Raw genomic sequence first — 23,527 nt, 5'->3', positions numbered from 1 at the left:
CCAGCAACACATTTTCAGCTACTACCCTTTTTTGCCTTGATACTCCATAATGGTATTGCCTCCGGAAATCTAGTAGACACATCCCCTATGGTTAACATGTACTGGTTCCCACTTTTAGTTCTCGGGAGGGGACCTACACAATTAATTGCAATCTACATGAAAGGTTCTTCAAATGTGGGAATTGGCAACAAAGGTGCTGGCTTTATTACAGTCTGTGGCTTACCTACTATTTCGCACATATGACACGTATGGCAAAAGTTAACCCCATTCTTGTGCATTCTAGGTCAACGAAAATGTTTGTGTACCTTAGTCTGAGTCATTCATACCCCTAGGTGACCTCCTACAGGTAGTTCATGTTCCACCCATAAAATCAGCTATCAGCAACACAATCTGGTTGATTGAGCCCATTTCTCCTCTGCACTAATCTGCCATGATCTCCATTTCCGCCTTAGGATTCTATCTTTCAGGTAATAACTCTCAGGAATATTCTCTGCCTCCTTTTCAGAGTACGGTTCCACATATATATCTTTTGTCATATTGTCTTGCTGTTGCAAGTCCCTTAGCCTTTCAGGACTAAATACTTCTGTCTGACTCTCTGCCTGTTCAAGTTTTTCCTGCACCATTACGTCAAACAGGGCATCCACTAACTGAACCTCAATTCCTTCATCTTTCTCTTTACTTTTCACTTCGTACTGTGACTTATGATCATGAGATCTGGTTACCACACAGTCTGGGAAAATACCAGGATATTTCTGTTTAAATTCCTCAGTTTCTTGGTCTTCCTTGGGCTTCTCCACAATAAGGGGTGTCACTCCCACCTTGATCCTGCCAAAACATTTCCAAGAGCAAACTGAATTCCTGGAACTGACACTCTGTCAATCACTCCCACTGTAACTTCCCCAGTCTTGAGTTCGCACTCCAACCTGATCTTATATAAGGGAATGCTAAATTTCTGTCCATCTATCCCACAAATTACCACACTCACGGTTAACAAATCAGAAAGAGTGCATATTTGCTCATCCCTTACCAACAGCGACTGGTTAGATCCTGTATCTCTCAAAATTATATTTTCTTGTTCTCCCCCTGCCTCCCTGTTCTTTCTGAGTAAATTTTACCCACGGAGGCCAAATCTTTTAGAGATCAGGTATTAACTTCATACCGACCCCTGCCTAAGCTATGCACTCTCCTGCAGCTCCTCAGCTCTTCTTGGAGTCTCTTTTACTGCCATCACTAATGCCACTGGCTTAGCTTATTTTACAAGTTTCTGGTCAGAGTTTCGTTCTGTGAGGGATAGAAGTTGGGAGAAGGAGAGATCCTACACCATGAAACCAAATGTAGAGAACACTGGTAAGAATTTAGCACAGGTAAATTCTTTTCCCACAATCTTTCTTTAACAACCAGCACTGTACCTTTACATGTCCCACCTTCTGGCAGTGAAAACACCTTTCCCCAGTGCTCTTCTGATTTTCTGTGTCCCACTCCATTACAGTGAATACACCTGAGGCCTTTCACCTCATGTCTGCCCTCTAGTGCTTCTTTAACCTGTGGTAAATTCTTACCAGTGCTCTCTATTCTTGGTTTCATGGTGTAGGATTTCCCCTTCTCCCAACTTCTATCCCTCACAGGATGAAACTGTGACCAGAAACTTGTCTCATGCACCAACATGTACTCATCTGCGAATTCTGCTGCCCTTCTCACTTCCTGAACTTTCTGTTCCTCCACGTGAATTCTTACCAACTCTGGAAGTGAATTTTTAAATTCATCCAGCAGAATAATCTCTCTGAGAGTCTCAAATGCCCTATCTATTTTCAAAGCATGCACCAATTGATCAAAATGACTATGGTTAATTCTTTCGAACTCAACATAAGTCTGAGCTGGTTCCTTCTTTGTGCTTCAGAACCCTGTCTATATGCTTCTGGTACCAATTCACAAACACTTAAAATAGCCTGTTTAACTTCTTCATTATCTCTTGACCCCTCATCTGACAGCTTGGCAAATATCTCACTAGCTCTGCCTACCAGTTTAGTTTGACATATTTATATATATATCACTCCCTTCTCTTTTAATTTCCATCCTGTTAACTTGACTTTGCTAAGCTGCAACTTCTCCCTTTCTTTCTCTCTTCTCTCTCTTTTTCTCTTAGCCAAAAACTTCCTCTCTTTCTCTTCTCACTATCTTTTTTTTATCTTCTAACTTCATTTTCCTCAATTGTAATTTAAGTTTTTGTACCTCTACTGCACTTTGAAGATGATTCTCAAATTTGCCAAAAAAGTTTAGAAAGAAAGAAAAAGGCCATTCCTAGGTGTGTCAGAGAAATAGACATCTTCAAATCCCAAAACCTCTTTAGCAGTTTTAAGACCCATTTCTCTCACTTTTAATTTAATCAACAACAACTCACCAAAAGTAAATAAATTGCCTCACCTGCATTTTATTTAAAGATCTAGGATACTAACCTGGAAGTGTTTAAATCTACTGGGATTTTTCATACCCCCAAATCTATTCAAATTTATATAAACCAGTTCAAATCACGGACCCAAGCCCCCAAACTGTTACTATATGGGATGAACTCTCCTGCTTAATTTAAAACAGCAACACAGAAAAGATTTATCTTGTTCAGTAACCTGTGAAAATTCAAGTAGCCAAGAACTATTTAAAGTAAAAATGAACAACTTTATTTCTTAAAGTATAACAGAGAATAATTAACTAACAACTATTTACAACTCCTTCCTCTAACCTATCTTTTACCTTCACTTCTATAATATTAGTCAGATAAAACTCCCAATTAAGATTTACAAAACACTTCTTATCTCAAAACCAGACAGCTTTAGTTTCTCCTCTGTATTTCGGTCTTTTTTTTCTGTTTGGAGATGCTGCTTCACAGGTTACTGATCGATAAAGGTACTTTTAAGAGAGCTATATTTATGGGCAGTGAGAAGATGCTGTTGGATTGGCAGTTCTCCTCTCAACTGTTCAATTTCCCCCAATGACACAATCTGACCCTCAAAGCGTCAGTATGTGTCATTGGCTTTTAAGATTGTCAATGTACTAAATTCCAACTGGATTGGAGTTTGGTATTTTTCAGGGTATAATTTAAACTGATTGGCTGAATATTTGAATTTGTTTTTGTCTCCAGGCAACAAGCTAATCGAGTTGTTCGACCAAGTGTGACATTGTTACCTTATTGAGAACACTTGGTGCTGTGTCCAGTAGTTCTGCTGCGTTTAACTCAAAGTACACCCACATTTTCAAAATATCTACTTCTATCCCCACTTCTGGCAGCACGTTTCAGGCACTTCCGCCCCCTTTGAATGCAAAACCTGCCTCACACATCTCTTTTAAACTTGCCCCCCCACACACACACAAACAAACACACACACACCTTGAACCTATGTCCCCTGGTAATTGACACCCCCACCCTGAGTAAAAACCTCATACTTTCCACTCAATCCATGCCATTGACAATCTTATAAATCTCTGTCAGGACTGATGTTTAGTGGTTTCTAAGGCTTCAGTCAGCATATAGTATCCAGTGCTGTGCAGTGAAGTCTGTCATGATAAGCAGCAGGTTGGGAGCAATCCTGAGGATTTCAGTCTTCCATTATCAGTTAACATTCAATGTTTCACAAATTGTGTATAAACTAAATTGCCCTAAAAATGCTTGATAATTCTGTGGGATAGTGTTTAGAGAGAGAGAGAGAGAGGCAGTGCTTCATGCAGCTTATCTTGGGAGGCCATTGAGTTATAAAAGTGAGTAGAGATGTGAATGCCCCATTATACACTTACCAGCCTTGAAAAGTAAGGCTCTCCCTTGAAAAGCTGAAAGATAGAATGAAATGTTTCTGACAGAAATGTGTAGAATCATTGTTGGTTCCGTCCTTTCACTCATAAGGTGGGTGTAGGTGTGGATGAGCTATACAGGGTATGCCCTGCTATTATCCTGTTGCTTGTTGTCAATGTGCCCTTGGCCACAGTCAGCAACATGATGGTTCAAGGATTCCTGATGTCTGATGTGACAAGAATCAAGGGGTTAATTGCTTGTAAGAGAAAGGCAATGCTTGACCACTACAACTTGTTTCATCCTTGGGATATTTGAAGAGACTGCTTAAATCACAAATGGATATAACTTGAACAAGAGTCTAGAGCACATATTTAAAGAGAGTAAATACTCAGTTATTCCTGGAGATCTCAGCTTTCCATATGAATGATCATTCTCTTCAGCCAATTCCAGCATTTTTTCCTTGAGTGAGGACCACCATCCTGCCACCCTTTGTCCAGTCATGACACTTTTTTTCTACAATAAAACAAAAGGAGAGATTGAATAGAATGGAAGTTAATATGAGAGGCATTAATGGTAATACCGGGGTAGGAGAAGTATGTCCCTGTGGGTGAATAGGAAATGCAGAGTAAAGAATCAACAGAACTTCTTGTGCAACTAGCAAATTCATGTAATTCACACTTCCCATACTCCATAAACCTAAAAGCTGCTGCAATTGGAAACAAAACCAGAAATTGCTGGAAAAGCTCAGCAGGTCTGGCAGTATCTGTGGAGAGAAATCAGAGTTAACATTTCTGGTCCAGTGACATTTCCTCAGAACTGATAGTAGCCAGAAAAAAAGTGTTTTTTTTATGCAGTAGAGATCCATGCTTGCTGGATACTGGGGAACTATATCATGTGTTCAAATTTCAGTCCTTTAAGATGTAAAATGATAATTTCTCTTTCATGGTCAGAAGTCTTTGAATTTCCGGGTGAAATTATGGTTGAGTGTTTGTTGGGGTGAATCTGTGCAGGTGAAAATAAAATAGTCCCTGGTGAATTCTCAGTCTACATTAGGCAGGGTTTTTTTTCTTCTGTGTGGAAGAATATTCCCTCCTGTCCTGATCGTTTCCAGACTGGCTTTAACTTCCTTCAGGTTATCTTTGATCATGTGATTGCAAGTCAGCATTTCCCATTATCCATGATATAATGGGCTGGAGCCAGGATGATTTATACGCAATGAGAGAATGAGTTGAGAGTGTGGTGCTGGAAAAGCAACCAGGTCAGACAACATCTGAGGAGCAGGAGAATTGACGTTTCGGGCAAAAGCCCTTCATCAGGAATGAAGCAGCATGGTGGTATGATGAAGGGCTCCTCGGATGCTGCCTAACCTGTTGTGCTTTTCCAGCTCTACACTCTCAACTGTGATCTCCAGCATCTGAGGTCCTCACTTTCTCCTACACAGTGAGAGAATGGTTGGTGATTAATCAGCATTTCATTTATGATTAGCTCATTGAAAAACTTCATTTTTTAATTACATCCTCTCAGTCCTTGGCAGACCTGGCAGTTATTATCTGTTAAATTTCTTCAATTGAGTTGTTGAGTGTGTGTGTGTGGCGGGGGGATGGTGACCTGAGCTGACAGGGGTGGGCAGCGGCGCAAGGAGGTGCAGGGCAGCCAGCGGGTGGGGGAGGGGGTTGGGGTTGGAGGATCGGACGACATTGGGGATGGGGTGGGGCAGACGGAGTGGGGGAGTTCGTGCACGGTGTGCTACTGCCTAGTTTTCTGAATGGGGACAGGACTTAGCAAGTGCTCGCTGTGACAATCCCATTGAACTGTTGAGGGGGGAGGGAGGTTTCAGCAATGCGGCACATCCCTTACACACAAGTGTGTGTGTCTGCACAGAAACAAACCCTGAGACAGTGAGAGGGAGCAAGGTAGGCAGCGCAAGGGAAAAGGAAACTTCAGAAAACTCCGAGCCCCAGAGGAGAGGCTTTGAATCATTGATCCAAAGAATCAGTTATCTGAATGAAATGCTGCCCACCCATCTCATTCAGATCATCGAGGTTCCTCTGTATACGGCTTACAGAGCCACCATATGGAAGCTCTTACCCAACACAACCTTACTGAAGGCTGTAAAAGAATGAGACCCCAGTTTCATCTGGAAAAGCTATTTGCACTTTTATGCAGGCTTCCGGACATATTGGGCAAAACCTTTTGGCGTTGGATATCTTGCATAGCAACTGGACAGCTGATGTAAGACCTAGTCTGTCTCTTTTCAGGAATGCCTACAAGTCACTCTGGCAGTAGTGAGGACACCAGCAGGCTTTACTCTGGAATCAAAAACTGGGGTCAGAAGTTTTGCATGACTAATTAGAGGCAATCCTTGTGTTCAGTGATGCCCTAGGGGCCACAAAGTCAGGCTCTGAGTGTCTCAATGGGTGACACAGGCTACAAGTTGGTGGGAGAAGGGCTGTGTTTTTCAAGGTGGGATTGCAGGGAGAGAGGACCTAGGAATCAGCAGGAAAGATAATGGAAATGCTGTTTATGGGATACACCCCACCATGTCCAGTTGATGCCTGGAACCCTTAACTGCTACTCCCACAGTACATGGGTTTGGTATTTCTTTTATTATACATTGATCATTTTTACCTCTGTGGTGACAGTAGGTGATAAATTATTCTGGATTCCCTATGAGGTGTTTGGGGTCTCCTCCTGAGCATTGCCTAATCGGTTGTGAACCAAAACTAAGGGTTCAGTTAGCTTTGAATTTAGAAACTGACCATTTACTTATTCTGTTGATAAGTCCACAATGACTTCACTTTTATTTCTTTGCACTTTGCACCAATATTGCTCAAAAGAGGGCATATTAGTTTCACTTTATTCCTGAGTTTTTTTTTCTTCCTCAGTTTGCTGCATGTCCTCATAATGGAGGTTCAGGGCTTGGTGGTGAGAGAACAAATATACTAAGTCAGAATTTAAATGGATGGGGATAATTAAAGAGACTAAGTTTCCGAAAACGTTTAGCAGGCCTTAAAAGTCACCTTGACCAATTGGCAAATTTTGCCAAGAATTGAATTACAAGCAAAGGTGAAGTGAAGAAAACATGAAGCCAACTAGAATTTGAGGGGCACATAGCAATCCACTACGGATCCACTTCACAACCTATCGAAATGATCTTTTTAAATACAGTTCAAATTAATTCCAAATGCCCATATAGATCAATTGTAAACAATAAATCTTTTTATTGTTAAAAATTACCTTGAAATTTTTCAACAATTGTTATGGAAACCATCTTGGAACTTTTTTAAACATTGCTGGCATGAAAATGTTTGTTAATTTTGTTCTTCAAAGATAAACTTGACATTCAATAATTTTCTGTCTGCTTTAGATAATTAAACAAAATCTAAAATAAATTCTGCTTTTATTTCATTCAGTTTGAAGACACATAATGGCCTCTGTTCTTCACTATCAATTCCGTCTAGTCAAAAATGTAAGTATTTTATGATCATTTAAAAATCAATTTAGTTAAGTATGATGTGGTATAATTAACCTTTTGTGTAACTTATCAAAAAGATTTCTAAATTTATAAATTTAATCATTCAGCATTTTTTGTATATATTGGTGCTTTTGATAAGTTTTTAATTGCAAGAGTCAATAACTGAACAATGTTTTATATGCACATTATTAGAATGGTGTTTTCATCATGCAGTAGCATATCTTGATTCTAATTTTGGTAAGTATGTTTTTTCAAAGCTTGTGATCCTTTAAGTAACAACATAACATTTTGGATACTTTACTTCATATAGAAATCTGTAATATTCCAAGAAGTCTCAGAAGAACTTCAAAACATTGCAGCAGACAAAATTTGATCAAGTGGGGGAAATAGAGTATCAGACTAAAATTGCAGGGAACATAAAAACTGACTGTAAAAGCTTCTATAAATATATGAAGACAGAAAGATTAGTAAAGACAAATGTAGGTCCCTGACAGTAAGAAACTGAGTAAATTATAGTGGAGACAAAGGAATTGCAGAAGAATTCAATGCATATTTTGGTTCTAGTCTTTCCAAAAAGTCGGCACATAAATAACCTCCCAGAAATAGTGGTCAGCCAAGCATCCAGGCAGAGGGTAGAATTGAGGGAAATCAGTATTATTTTTTAAAAAGTGTGACTGAAATTAATGGGGTTACAGACTGATAATTCACCAGAGTCTAATGATGTACATCCCAGAGTAATAAAAGAAGTGGCCTTGGAAATTTTTGAATGGATTGGTTGTATTCTTCTAAAATTCAGTAGACTCTGGAGCAGTTCCTACAAATTAACCTCACCATTTAAAAAGGGAAGGAGAGAGAAAGAAAATTAGAATTACAGAACAGTTGGCCTACTGTCAGTAGTGGAGAATATTTAGAATCTATAATAAAAAGACATGATAAATGAACACTTGGAATGTATTAATAGCATTGAACAAAGCCAGCATGAGTTTATGAAATGCAATCACACTTAACAAATCTCCTGAAAGCCTTTTGAGGATGCAATGTGTCAAATTGGTAAAGGAAAACCAGTTGATATGATATTTTGGACTAATGGAAAGCATTTGATAATGTCTCTCATAAAAGGTTGGTGGGCAGAGGTTAAAGCACATAGGACGTGGGGTCATATATTGGCATAGATTGAGAATTGGTTGATAGACAGGAAAGAGAGACTGAGACTAAATGTGTCTTTTTCCAGGTAGCAGGCAGTGAGTCTTGGGCTACCACAAGGATCTGTGTTTGGGTGCCAGCTATTCATGATATGTATAGATATTATACATTGGGGAACCAAATTCAACTTTTCCAAGTTTGTAGATAACACAAAACTGGGGAAATTGAATTGCAAAGAGGATTCATGGTGATTTAGACAAGTTGAGTGAGTGGGCAGACACATGCAGATGCAGTAACATTTGGCGAAATGTGGTCATACACTTTGGTGTCTAAAACAGAAAGGCAGAATATTATTTCAATGCTGATATCTTGGAAAATGTGGATGTACAAGAGAATATGGATGTCCTTGTACATCAGTCAATGAAAGTAGACAGGCAGATGCAGCAAGCAATTTGGAAGCAAATGGTACCCTGGCCTTCATTATAAGATTTGAGTTCAGAAATAAGGATGTCTTACTGCAGTTATACAGGGCATTAGTGGAGCTCCAGCTGGAATATTGCTTGCCTACCTCATGCCAGGTATACTTGCTATAGAGGGAGTGCTATATAGGCTGATACCAGGATGGCACAACTGTCGTGATTAGATTAGATTCTCTGCAGTGTAGAAACATGCCCTTCTGCCCAACCAGTCCACACCAACCCTCCGAAGAGTAACCCACCCAGACCTATTTCCCTCTGACTAATCCACCTAATACTATGGACAATTTAGCACTGCCAATTCACCTAACTTGCAGATCTTTTGGCTGTGGGAGGAAACCGGAGCACCCAGAGGAAACCCACGCAGACATGGTGAGAATGTGTGGAGTTTGCACAATCAGTCACCCGAGGCTGAAATCAAACCTGGGACCCTGGTGCTGTGATGAGGCAGTGCTAACCACTGAGCCACCGTGCCATCCCTCTTTTGAAGACAAATTGGTTTGTCTGGGCCTGCATTCACTGAAGTTTGAGATGAGCCTAAGTGAGAATGTTTCCTTCATTTGGGTGTATAGAGCCAGGGGTCACAATGTCAGGATATATTGTAGCTATTTAGGAATGAGATAAGGAAAGATTTCTCCACCACAGAAGGCTGTGGATGCCAAGTTACTGAATATATTAAGAAAGAGATAGATAAACTTTGATGTTAAAGGCATCCAGAGGTATGGGGAGAAAGTGGGAATATGGCTTTGAGATAGATGTTCAGCCATGACCACATTGAATAGCAGATCAATCTTTAAGCTGAATGGGTGACTCCTGCTCTTAGTTCTTATTTTTATGTAACTTCATCTAAAGTAGAAAGTTTTCTCAGCTTTGGAGATAAAGGACAGCTGTTTGAAATGGGGAGAAAATACTTACTTTTTTCCAGAAACTTCAATAATTAACTGGAGAACATATTGCTCAGAATTCGTTCTTAGCTTCAGTTGTTTAGAAATGGTAAATCAACATAAAGACAAATTGTGATTGCTTTTAAGTATTGTATACATTTTCAATCATGAATGAAAAGTTAACCTATAATAATTACAACTTATAATATGTAGTGAAGTGTGACTTCTATAAATACAAGGAAACTGGTCTTTAAGTGTTACAAATATCTTGTCTAGAAAACACCTTAAGAGGTAACACACACATTCTTTGTCATATAGTTTGCTGTGTGAGGAATGCTTTTTGGATGTTGCACCACTTTAGTTTGATTTTTCACTCAATAATTTTGAGTTAGAGTTACAAATGCTATGAGCAAGCCAACACAAACAAAAACTGCAGATGCTGAAGATCTGAAACAAATACAGAAACTGCTGGAGAACATAACATTCTGAAGGGTCACTGGACTTGAAACATTAACTCTGTTTTCTGTCCACAAGAAAAAATGATATTAAAGACAATTGTGTTTCTTCCAACTTTTATGTAGAGTATGTAAAAGCCTATTCTGAGAGAAACACCAGGCGTACTTGATAATGCCAACTAGCACAGAACTTCATTGTTGCTAAACAGTGAGCAACTCATGCTCTCACAACCAAAAGACAAATGAAAATTCTAAAGTCCTGAGACATCCAGTTACAAACAGTGATGCACCCTTAGGAAGAGGCTTAGTGTGCTTCTCCATCTTGAAAGACGATAGAATCTGGCATTTCAATGCAAAAGACACTACTAAAGTGTTCATAATCACCTTCCATCAGAGGTGGCAGGTGGGTGATCTTTCTTAACCTCTGTTTGATCCCTGCCATACTAATGCTGAACTACAGTTGACTCTATCAAGTTGTGATTTCAGTTGATGTTATTATTGGAGAGGTCAGATCCTAGACTAACATCTGGCTTGATAGTTTTTTTTTGGTTTTAACATGGTGGTGTTTCAGTGGAACACAAGCATGCGATCCTACAGATTTAGTTTTAACATTAGAACAGAAACATATTATGCAAAAGAAATGAAGATAAAATAAACCTAACTATTATATATAACACAAGTATAAAATTTTCAAAGCACACAGCAAACTACAATTTCATTAATCCCAACAGCATTCCTTTACACTGCTCAAACAACAGAGAGAGGATCACATGTAGGGTGTGACTCAGCTGTGGTTTCAATTCCCTGGTCTTGAGAATCTGATTACCTCTTCTTTGAATTTTCATACAATAGAGTTCAGAATTTCTAAACTTCAGATAACCCCTTCAAGGTTTTAACAAAACATTTCTGGTTTTAAAACTTTACAACTTAACCATTCTAACCCATCCATCTTTATTGGAGCAAATATTTTACATACCCAGCTTCAGCCAAATCATCTGCTAAACTGCCAAATTAAGTCTCAAAAACATTTTTCCAAATTATGGGTTTTTTTTTGCAATTGATTAGGAGAAACAACCAATTGCAGACCTAAACTGAAGGTGTAATGCACAACTGCTTACTTTGCTCCCTTGTAAAAACTTTCCCAATGAAAACACTGCACACCAGGAACTCTCTCATACTGATTTCAAAATGAATCACCGTAGCTAGGGAAATAATTACAAGTTAAATATTAAATCCCCTACTGACACAGAAAACCTACATACTACTAACTCAAAATCCAAACTCTAAAAGTAAATTATATTGAAATATATATAAATCACAGCATATGTCACAACTATCTTGTGATGTCGAGAGATGACAGAGGGCTGAGCACCATCGTGAGAAAAGGTTTTTCACTTGACTAACGTATTATTGCACTGACAAGCCTTCTCAACATGAGATGAATGGAAATGTTGTCACACACCATTTCTTTACCTACCCAAAACTCAGTTTATGTTCCTTCAGGGACATTGGGTTCCAGACATTTGACATAGAAGGGTGGTTAGTGGAAAGCTGCTACCAACTGAGGAATTATTATTGAATGTCTCCATGCCAGCGTCTCTAACCCCTCTTGGCCATCACCCAAACTCAATGCTTATATATAGATCTTGGCAATATCCAGTAGTATTCCCAGAAAAATGGATGCTTATTCAGACACCTCAAAGTGTTTTCAAGCCTATTAAGAACTTTTGAAATGCAGATAGTGTTGTAATATAGGAAATGTGGCTGTCAGTGTGTGCAACACAAGCTCCTACAGACTATATGATAATGACCAAATTATCAACTTTCATGCTGTTAATTGAAGGTTATCCACGATACTGAGGATAATTCCCCTACAGTTACTCAAAATAATACTGCAAGATCCTGTATATCCCACTGATAGGGTAAACAGGGCATTTGTTTACATCTTATCCAAAAGATGGAAATGACAGGATATTCTCCAACTCTGCAAATCCAAGCCATTAAAAAGAAATTCAGAACTTCTGAGTTCTGTTCTGGGACAGAGGTATCCTCTGGGAGCCAAGCCAAGCATGATAGTGTGCGATTGACCAGTTTGTCTGGCATTCATTTGATCACAAAATGTTGTCCTTCTCACTTTAAAAATTTGAAGTGGTGAAAAATGCACCAGTCTTTACAAAGTTTGGAAAACATGCTTATAGTAGATGTTTTATAAATAACTAAGTCTATTTACTCCTGAAATGTTAGTCTGAATTCAGGGTCATTCAAACAATATCAGTGTTTCCAGGTAAGAGCTTGTTAAATATAATTTCAAAGTCCAGTGACTCTTCTTCAGAACTGATTGTAGCTAAGAAAAGGTTGGAATATCTGCTGGAGATAGGGAGGGGAGGAGTAAACCATAAGTAGACATGGAGCACACACAGAGAGAGAAAACCGCAATTGGGCAAAGGAATGGGTAAAGGCCAGCCTGGGAGAAAGTAATGGTGATGAAGACGGGAAAAAATTTTGAATGGAATTTCTGTTGGACAGATGCACAGAGTTTCTTCAAGGTGGGCAAACCTAGAAGAAACGATGGTTGTTCAGCAGATCATGAAGTTAGTTATTTGTAGTTTTTCTTACCCAGGATGTTCACTTTCTTTACATGTAGACTTGGCATTGGAGTTAAGCTGTGAGACTTTTAAAAAGTAGCAGTCTCAGGTTTAAAAATACATGCCTTGTTCTGCTGCTAATATTGTACAATGTCTGCTCTTTGCAGAATGATTAGTTTTTCTCTGGTTCTTGGAATAACAGATGTATTATCTGAAATCCTTTTTAGGCATGTGATGGCAATGTTCAGTGCATTCTATTTACCAAATAATGGCTTGGGAATAGGGTGATTGATGCACAATGGGAAAGTCATTGATAACCTGCCCCATCCCAGCTACAATTATCTCACAGGGAGATCTTATTTGATATTCCATCCTTGCATCTCCGACATGTGTAGCAGCATTTGTTTGTTGGATTCATTTTTGTTGAGCTGATAAGAATGGTCATTTTTCCACTGGAATACCGTCTGCATTTCAGAATCTCCAGAAGTATTCTCAAATATAACTTAATCCTTTGTCTGTACAATTTGAAATTGTGAACATTATCTTAATTACATAGAACATAGAACATAGAAAAATACAGCGCGGTACAGGCCCTTCGGCCCTTGATGTTGCACTGATCCAAGCCCACCTAACCTACACTAGCCCACTATCCTCCATATGTCTACCCAATGCCTGTTTAAATGCCCATAAAGAGGGAGAGTCCACCACTGCTACTGAGTAAAGAAACTACCCCTTACATCTGTCCTATACCTACCACCCCTTAATTTAAAGCTATGCCCCCTCGTAATAGCTGACTCTATACGTGGAAAAAGGTTCTCATGGTCAATCCTATCTAAACCCCTAATCATCTTGTACACCTCTATCAAGTCACCCTTAAACATTCTTTTCTCCAATGAAAACAGCCCCAAGTGCCTCAGCCTTTCCTCATACGATCTTCCTGCCATACCAGGCAACATCCTGGCAAACCTCCTCTGCACCCGTTCCAGTGCCTCTACATTTTTCCTATAGTATGGCAACCAAAACTGCATACAATACTCCAGATGTGGCCGCACCAGAGTCTTATACAACTGCAACATGACCTCAGGACTCCAGAACTCAATTCCTCTACCAATAAAAGCCAGTACGCCATATGCCTTCTTCACAGCACTATTTACCTGGGTGGCAACTTTCAGAGATCTGTGTACATGGACACCAAGATCCCTCTGCTCATCCACACTACCAAGTATCCGACCATTAGCCCAGTACCCCATCTTCTTGTTACTCTTACCAAAGTGAATCACTTCACACTTACCTACATTGAACTCCATTTGCCACCTTTCTGCCCAGCTCTGCAGCTTATCTATATCCTGCTGTAACCTGCCACATCCTTCCTCACTGTCAACAACTCCACCGACTTTTGTATCATCCGCAAACTTGCTCACCCAACCTTCTAGCCCCTCCTCCAGGTCATTTATAAAAATGACAAATAGCAATGGTCCCAAAACAGATCCTTGCGGAACATCGCTGGTAACTGCACTCCAGGATGAATCTTTACCATCAACTACTACCCTTTGTCTTCTTCCAGCCAGCCAGTTTCTAATCCAAACCTCCAACTCACCCTCAATGCCATACCTCCATATTTTTTGCAGTAGCCTACCATGGGGAACCTTATCAAATGCCTTACTAAAATCCATATACACCACATCTACCACTTTATCCTCGTCCACCTCCTTAGTCACCTTCTCAAATAATTCAATAAGGTTTGTGAGGCACGACCTGCCCTTCACAAAACCTTGCTGACTATCCTTGATCACATTATTCCGATCCAGATGTTCAAAATCCTATCCCTTACAATTCTCTCTAATGCTTTGCTCACAACAGAAGTGAGACTCACCAGCCTATAGTTACTAGGGTTATCCCTACTCTCCTTCTTGAACAAGGGAACCACATTTGCTATCCTCCAGTCTTCTGGCACTATTCCTGTGCACAACGAGGACATAAAAATCAACGCAAATGGCTCTGCAATCTCCTCCCTTGCTTCCCAGAGAATCCTAGGATAAATGCCATCAGGCCCAGGGGACTTATCTATTTTCACCCTTTCCAGAATTTCCACCATCTCTTCCCTACATACCTCAAAGCCATCCATTCTAATTAATTGACTCAATATTCACATCGGCAACAATGTCCTGTTCCTGAGTGAATACTGACGAAAAGTATTCAGTGTCTCCCCAATTTCTTCAGCCTCCACACGCAACTTCCCACTACTATCCTTGACTGGACCTATTCCTACCCTAGTCATTCTTTTATTCCTGACATACCGATAGAAAGCCTTTGGGTTTTCCCTAATCCTACCAACCAAGGATTTTTCATGTCCCTTCCTTGCTGCTCTTAGCTCTCTCTTTAGATCCTTCCTGCCTACCTTATAACTCACAATCGCCCCAATTGAACCTTCACGCCTCATCTTTACATAGGCCGCCCTCTTCCCTTTAATAAGGGATTCCAATTCCTTATTAAACCACGGCTCCCTCACATGACCCTTTCCTTCCTGCCTGACAGGTACATACTTATCAAGGACACTCAATAGTTGCTCCTTGAACAAGTTCCACATATTGATTGCACCCTTCCCTTGAAGCCTACTTTTCCAAGCCACACATCCTAAGTCATGCCTCACCGCATCATAATTTCCCTGCCCCAGCTATAACTCTTGCCCTGTAGTGTACACTTATCCCTCTCCATCACTAGAGTAAAAGTCACTGAATTGTGGTCACTGTCCCCAGAAGTGCTCACCTACCTCCAATTCTAACACCTGGCCTGGTTCGTTACCCAGAATCAAATCCAGTATAGCCTCACCTCTTGTTGGCCTGTCTACATATTGTGTCAGGAAACCCTCCTGCACACATTGGACAAACACCAACCCATCTAACGTACACGAGCTATAGCTTTCCCAGTCAATATCTGGAAAGTTAAAGTCCCCCATAACAACCACTCTATTACTTTCACTCTTCTCCTGAATCATCCTCGCAATCCTTGCTTCTTCGTCTCTAGGACTATTAGGAGGCCTGTAGAAAATTCCTAACAGGGTGATCTCACCTTTCCTATTTCTAAGCCCAGCCCAAACTACCTCAGATGGCGAGTCTTCATCCATCGTCCTTTCCACTGCTGTAATACTATCTTTGACAAGCAATGCCACACCTCCCCCTCTTTTACCCCCACCTCTGAGCCTACTAAAACATTTAAACCCTGGAAACTGCAACAGCCAATCCTGTCCCTGTTCTACCCATGTCTCCGTAGCAGCCACAACATCGAAATCCCAGGTACCAACCCACGCTGCTAGTTCACCTACCTTATTTCGTATACTTGTCGCATTGAAGTGTACACACTTCAAGCCACCTTCTTGTTTACAGGCACCCTCCTTCGAGACTGTTGCCATGTTCCTAATCTCCCTACACTCCAGTCCTGCACCCTAAAGCTACAGTCTAGGTTCCCATGCCCCTGCAGAGTTAGTTTAAACCCCCCCAAAGAGCACTAGCAAACCTCCCCCCAAGGATACTGGTGCCCCTCAGGTTCAGGTGTAGCCCATCCTGTTTATAGAGGTCCCACCTTCCCCAGAAAGAACCCCAGTTATCCAGAAACCGGAATCCCTCCTTCCGGCACCATCCCTGTATCCACGCATTTAACTGCTCTCTCTCCCTATTCCTCGACTCTCTATCACGTGGCACGGGTAACAAACCAGAGACAACAACTCTGTCTGTTCCAACTGTGAGCTTCCAACCTAGCTCCCTGAAAGCCTGCCTAACATCCGCATCCCTCTTCCTACCTATGTCATTGGTGCTAATGTGGATCACAACTTCAGGCTGCACCCCCCTCCCCCTTAAGGACCCGGAAAACACGATCGGAGACATCACGTACCCTACCTCTGTAGTGCCTCGTGTTCCTCTCCTGCACGCCTTTATAGGAAAAAACAACTTACCCAGGTAAGCTTGTGCTACACCAGCTTCAGGGTCCGCTCCGCACTTTTTTAAAAAAATACTTTCAAATTTAAACCGTTAAACAAACGTCACCGAGCCTTCAAGCAGCCACTGCCAAACAGCCCTTACCTGCTCCGCTGAGAGAGTCAATTCTGGCAACTGTCTTAATATTTTCACATAAAAGATTGTTCCAGAAAATCATATTCTGAATGCAGGGCCACGTTTAAAGTTAAGATCAAGAAATGTCTTCATTTGGCATGACAATTTCTTTAATTCTATTTCAGTGTTAGAAATGTATAAATGGATTCAATAATATTACTTTTAATAATTCTTACTTTTCCTTTTATTGGGCTGAATTTTACCTGGTTCCTGGGATCAAGCTGAAAGCAGCCGATAAAATGATGAGGGAAGACAGATTTAGAGTGCCAGTCATCCTACCATGCCAATCCATCTTGCAATGGTGGGCCAAGTGGTAGGCAGCACCCACTCCCAAAGGGCAACTGCACTAATTAAATGACCAGTCAAGGATTTCATTCCCTGCCACTGGTACTTGACCAGTGGTGGATGGGTCTTTAACATTTGAGGAAATCACAAGTGTGTTTGAGGAAAGCACATGATGGTGTCCCTGAGGGGTTGGGGGCAATGGATAGGTGAGCTAAGTGACACTCATTTTCAGATGCTCTTTGGTCCAGTTAAGGACCTGTGTAACAATGCTACTGCTGTGGCTAAAGTGCTGACTGCCCTCACCAAGCCCTTCATATGCTGGCATTTGCTTGACTGGTATCTGCTATGGTCCAACTCATTTATCTTTATTTACATATTCATCAATATGCCTTTGTGCTCCAGGGCACTTCTTCTGGCAGTCCTACTGAGTTGGCTGAACTGCAAACCTCTCAGCATCTCTTGGGGGTTTGGGATATTGCTTTTATTGGCTATCCTTCATAAAACATGGCCTCAGATCATGTTGCCAGCTAAAACAGAGTCACCTCCTGCTTACAGTGACCCATACTGCCTCAAAAAATCCCAGCATGTGTTTTCTTAAAGTGCTACAACAAAATCCCTTTATTTGAATGGTAGGATCATGACTATTATTTTGTGAAAATAGTAATTTGAACTGTGCTTAGCTTCTAGACAGTACTATATTTATTTTTCTTCAAGAATTCTGTGTCATGATCTTCACTCATTTGCATTTTTTGGTGCAGTACACAGCTACCACAACCCTCTTCAGGGTGCATCAGCTTCGTTCATTCATCGGCTGACAGAAATAGCTGGTTTGGAATGCGATACCATTCGGCAAGAAAAAATACGCAAACTGAAGAAGAGATCAGATTGCTGAAGATATTTTAGTTGTTTCACTATATATTTCAATGCTAAAGCAAAACCGTACTGAATCAGATATGACTAATGAGACTGACATAACTAACCCAATAGAAACAACTTAGTTTGCCAAACTGAGCTATCTGGTCAGGATTCTATATTTACCTGCACCTTAGAAAAGATAATAAATATATATTGATCTATTCACTGATGTGATAAAGTCTTCATTTTGGCATAGGTCAGTCAAGCACTTCAAGTCATAAATTAAAGTTTTAACATTTCTTGAAAACTGAAATTAATTACACAAGTGCCTGGAACATAATTTATAAGAAGATTATAGAAAGGCACAATGTAGATCATAGCAACAGGAATCCAAGACTTTTTTTAAGGGATTATGAACAGATTATATCTTAAAATATATAAGTGCTACCTTGTGAAGAAGTATTGGGGTTAGGTTTTTGCTGGTATTATACTAAAAAGAATAAGTACAGAAGTGGGCTCTTTCCTCTTTCTCCAATTGATAAGATCGTGGCTGAAGTTCTACATCAACTTCACTTTCCCATCCTACCCTCATATTGAATATAACCATTGACTGAACATTCATATCTAGGATGAAGTATTCCAAAGATTTACAGCCCTCAGTGAAAAAACTTCTCCTCGTTTCCTTTATAGCTGGTTGACCTCTAATCCTGAAATTAAGACCACTAGTTCAATGTTCTCAAGCAAGAGGATAGAGCTTTTCAGCACCACCGAGCACTATAAGGATTTTATGCGTTACAATGAAACTACCTCTCATTTTTCTGAACTATAGGGACTCTTGTCTCATGGGCAAACCCAGTCACCCCATGTATCAGTTTAGTGAACTTTTGCAACAATCTAAGACAAATGTATCATTCCTTAGATAAAGAGACCAAAGCTGTAAAAATATTTAATTTGTGGTCTGGTATTCTTGCAGCAAGACATCTTGGTTACAAACTTTCAGCATATAATAATGATTTGTTGTCTGCATTGCCATTTTGGAATTCAATGCTCCAGTTAATGATGTCTGTTTAAAACACATTCAGCAAAAGGAAGGACACCACCATTGCCACACAAAAAGATTGTCAGTTACTTTAAGATTACTGTTGAATGTCTTATGGCTGTTGCTGCAGTTATAGAAGTGTTTAGTATTTTCTAAGAGTTCTGTAAAATTGCTAAAGTAGTAAGGCACGTGATACAGAACTCGATCCTGACATCAAGAAATCTGCCAAACCATACTATGCATTCTTGCTGGATTACATGACAGGGAGAAAGAGCAGAGGCAGCACATCGCAGGACCATCTGCTGAAAGAGGGAGAAAAGGTAGAAGGGCTCTCAACAGGAGACCATATCCAGAAATACTCTACAAGGAGCAGATCTGAGCCTCAGTGAGGAACATTAGACAGAAATTTTAATCAGATAGAAACATCGAAGGTGGGATGGCTTAAGAACACTATACGAATGTCCTAGCATGTTCCTCTCTCTGCCCTATTTGGTAGGGACAATTTTGACTGGTGGATAGCCTACTAAGCCAATTAAAATGCGAAGTCTGACCAATGTTGTGAGACTGACTGGAAATTTCCATTCAGCCAGGCAGCCCAGATAAAGCTGAGTGATCGCTGTGGACATCTTAATTATTAGTAGTGAGCGCATGGTAATGGAAGGGGGGAATGTTTTAACACAACTGATCACAGGCTGTCCAGTAGCAGGATTCCCTCTTCACCCTAGCATTTGGCAACTGAGGCCAGTTTTCATTTAACCTGTTGTAAAATTCATTACATCTTCATCATAAGGAATTAATAAAAGAGAGAGGTTGCAGCTCCAGACTGTGAAATTAAGTGAGGAAATTTTAAAGACTTATAATTATAAGGTTTGTTCTCTTTCTCAAATCTAATCAATTAGTATTTAAGTACAATTTGCTAGTTATGTTAAGTTTATTTCAATCTTAGGAATAAACAAGCTCATTGCTAAAGATACAATTAGTTAATTCAGCAATTAGTTGGAATTACTTTCTCTAGCTAGCAGTGTCTCCTAGTTTTGCAGAATTTCAACTGATATACATACATGTGTCTTGTTCAGTGTATCAAGTAAGCAAACTGAGGTAGAAACTCATGAATAAGTGCAATTCAGGACAGAGAGCAGCATTTTCCTGGCCTGCCCAGAGCTAACCGAGTGCAGGCGGGGAACATAAATAACAATTGGATCGCAGGCAAAAATTGAGTTTCCCAATGGCAGGTTAATGTTTTGCAATCAAGTTCTTAGAACTTTTCAGGCTGGCTGGGATTCACAACTTTCATCACCAGGACTCATTAACAATGATGAGTACTTATTAATATCCAGCTTGCACAATTTTGATAAATAGAAGTTCACAAACTTCAAGCTTGGTTTCGTCCAAGCTCTGGCGTGTACCAATTTCCTCCGTTACTTGGCTCCTTCAGATGCCAGCCACTTGTTGCACAAAACGACGGTGGTGGTGAAGCCTTGATCAGCTCACGAGAAATCTTAGTCACATGCTGTCTGGCTCCTTGTGGTTAAAGACTTACTGTTGGGGATTAAGCCTCCCTGTGCCAATCAGCACAGAAGACATCTCATTTCTTGTAATTAAACATTTACAGTGTAAGGGGTGAAGTCTCTCCAAGTTTAATATCTGTTGAGAAGTGATTCATATGGTGTCCTATTCTGAAGAAAGGTCACTGGACTGGAAATGCTAACTCTGTGTTCTTTCTACAGATACTGACGGACCTGCTGAGTTTTTTTTCGCAATTTCTGTCCTTGATTCTGATTTCCAGCATCTGCAGTTCTTTGTTTTTTTTAATGCATTTGTGAGTTCACTGATGGCTCTTTAAAAAAAATAAATTTGTCCAACTCATCATAGATCCAGAGAGCCAAGATGCTATTGATCTTTCATTGTGTGATTTAAGCCCATATCCATGAATTCAGATTCAAGACACACTGGTTGAGGAGAAGACAAGGGCAAGACAGACATAGGCTTCTTTAGAACTCTATTTATTGCACTTTAACTCTAAACATTACTATACATGATTAGCTGAGATTTACTACAGTTGAGAGAGTGGTGCTGGAAAAGCATAGCAGGTCAGGCAGCATCCGCGAAGCAGGAAAATTAACGTTTCAGGCAGAGGCGGGTTTCAACATTCCTGAAGAAGGGCTTTTTCCTGAAACGTCGATTTTCCTGCTCCTTGGATGCTACCTGGTCTGCTGTGCTTTTCCAGCACCATACTCTCAATGCTAATCTCCAGCATCTGCAGTCCTCACTTTTGCCTGGATAACACAGTCATAGAGTCATAGAGATGTACAGCATGGGAACAGACCCTTCGGTCCAACCTGTCCATGCCGACCAGATATCCCAACCCAATCTAGTCCCACCTGCCAGCACCCAGTCCATATCCCTCCAAACCCTTCCTATTCCTATTCAAATGCCTCTTAAATGTTGCAATTGTACCAGCCTCCACAACATCTTCTGGCAGCTCATTCCATACATGTACCACTCCTTATATAATAACCATTCCCATGCTGCCTCCTTCCCATGCCCACCCACCCCACCACTTGTCATAAATATTTATTAACGTCTCTAGACATTCTCAAGTGATTAATCAGATTACATGTTTTCACAACATATACTCAACATCTTTTCCCTTATAGCTACCTCCCACACCCTACACATCTTTGACTTGATTCATTTGTATCGATAAATGTATCAGGACAGTCCATGACAAGGATTAGAAAAACTTGAGGTAAAATTGCTGAGTTTTCTTTTTCTCTCCAGGCTGCCATTAGGTCAGAGATTTAGTCTATCTGGAATAGTAAGAACCAAGGGTTTAGCTGGAAGTATTGGTACTTAGATGAGTAGGCTGGTTCAATGAAGTGACAGTGGTTGCAATGAATGGGACCTTCGTTTGTATCTAAAAGATAATGATTGGTACTGTCCAGACAGTTGACCTGACAGTACTAGTACTCTGATAGTATGCAGGTCCTTTATCCACACCTATTGTCCATGTTCTACATTAGGCAATGCCTGAGATGTGGTAATATTTATCATGGTTGCAAGCTTACTCTGGAGTTGGTGTTCCTTCTGGGAAGCAAGTTGAATTGTTTTATTATTTGTTCATGGAACGTGGGTGTCACTCACTAAGCTTGCATTTATTGTCCATCGCTATTTGTCCCTTGAACTAAGTGTCTCGTTAGGGCCATTTCAGAGATCAGTTGAGTCAACCACATTGTTGAAAGTTTGGAGTAATATGTAGTCTTAGACCAGGTGAGGACGACAGATTTCCTTCCTTAAAATACATGATGATAATGGTTATAGTTAGAGCAGTTTTTTTTTAAAGCTCCAGATTTTTACTGAATTCAAATTTCACCATCTCCCATGGTGGGATGTAATCCATGTCCCAGGCCAAATAGTCTGGATCTCTGAATTTCTTGTAAATGATATTTCTATTCTGCCATCACCTCTTGACCCTTGGAAGCAGGCTGCTTGGTAATAATGGAAGCTGTTTTTAATCTGCACTCCCATCTGATGGGGATGGACCTGAGGACAGCACAGTAGCATGAATAGCAAGCAAAGCAGAAAAATCTGGATTACACCTCCAATTTTTCACTGTTTAAAATGCCTTTTGTGCATCTCCATTGGACTGACGCAAACTTGTAACCTGTGAAAAGTCCATTTTCTTTGCAAATATTTTGACCATTTTATAACTAAACTGTGGGACATTGTTTGAAATAACATCTGGAATACCATGGGTGGTGAATATCTCCTGTAGGGTTCTCACAACAATGCCATTGCTGTGGTCACTGATTACTACTCAAGATGGTTTGACATTTAAAAAACTGATATCAACTTGGATGAGGTAACTATCTCACATATGAAATGGGAAATGCCCCAATAGGAGCAAGAATTTTTTTAAGAATGAGATATTCCTGTCATTACTACTGTCTACGGCACGTGCATTACAATTAACAAGTTTCCCTCAATACTCAAGGGAGGTAGGATCAAGAAACTTGCTAATATTCTGGGGGCCTGGACTCCAATGCAGCCATGGCAAAAATGGACACTGGAAGTTGTCCCCTGATTTCCTATATATTGTCACAAAGCTGTTCCTTTTTTTTTTAATGCTCTTCCTTTTCTCAAGGATACTGTGTCCTTGGTTTTTTTTCCAGAGGGGTAATAAAATGCTCCCGGTGCCAATTACACTGGTTTGGTACAGAGATTAAAAGGATATTGAGAGGTTTTTTTTGTTTATAAGACCATAAAACCATAAGAAATAGGAGTGGAAGTAAAGTCCACTTCACCATTCAATCATGGCTGATGGGCATTTCAACGCCACTTACCCACACTTTCCTCATATCCCTTAGTTCCTTGCGACATCAAGAATTTATCAATCTCTGACTTGAAAATATTTAACGTCCCAACCTCCACTGCGCTCTGTGGCAA

General features: G+C 40.2%; 1 protein-coding gene across 1 annotated transcript in view; it reads left to right on the top strand.

The window, feature by feature from the left end:
* si:ch211-171b20.3 (uncharacterized) overlaps positions 1–18,163 on the top strand; it is a 149,904-nt gene extending 131,741 nt beyond the window's left edge. Inside the window, exons 8-9 of the mRNA XM_060824127.1 lie at positions 7,192–7,247; positions 17,946–18,163. Of these exons, the coding sequence (XP_060680110.1) occupies positions 7,192–7,247; positions 17,946–18,079 (190 nt within the window). The 3' untranslated portion in view covers positions 18,080–18,163. The remainder of the gene's footprint in view (positions 1–7,191; positions 7,248–17,945) is intronic.
* The last annotated feature ends 5,364 nt before the right edge of the window (positions 18,164–23,527 follow it).

This window comes from Hemiscyllium ocellatum, chromosome 4 (assembly GCF_020745735.1).
Source record: "Hemiscyllium ocellatum isolate sHemOce1 chromosome 4, sHemOce1.pat.X.cur, whole genome shotgun sequence".
Classification (NCBI taxonomy): domain Eukaryota; kingdom Metazoa; phylum Chordata; class Chondrichthyes; order Orectolobiformes; family Hemiscylliidae; genus Hemiscyllium; species Hemiscyllium ocellatum.
This window is presented reverse-complemented; position numbering and strand designations above follow the sequence as displayed.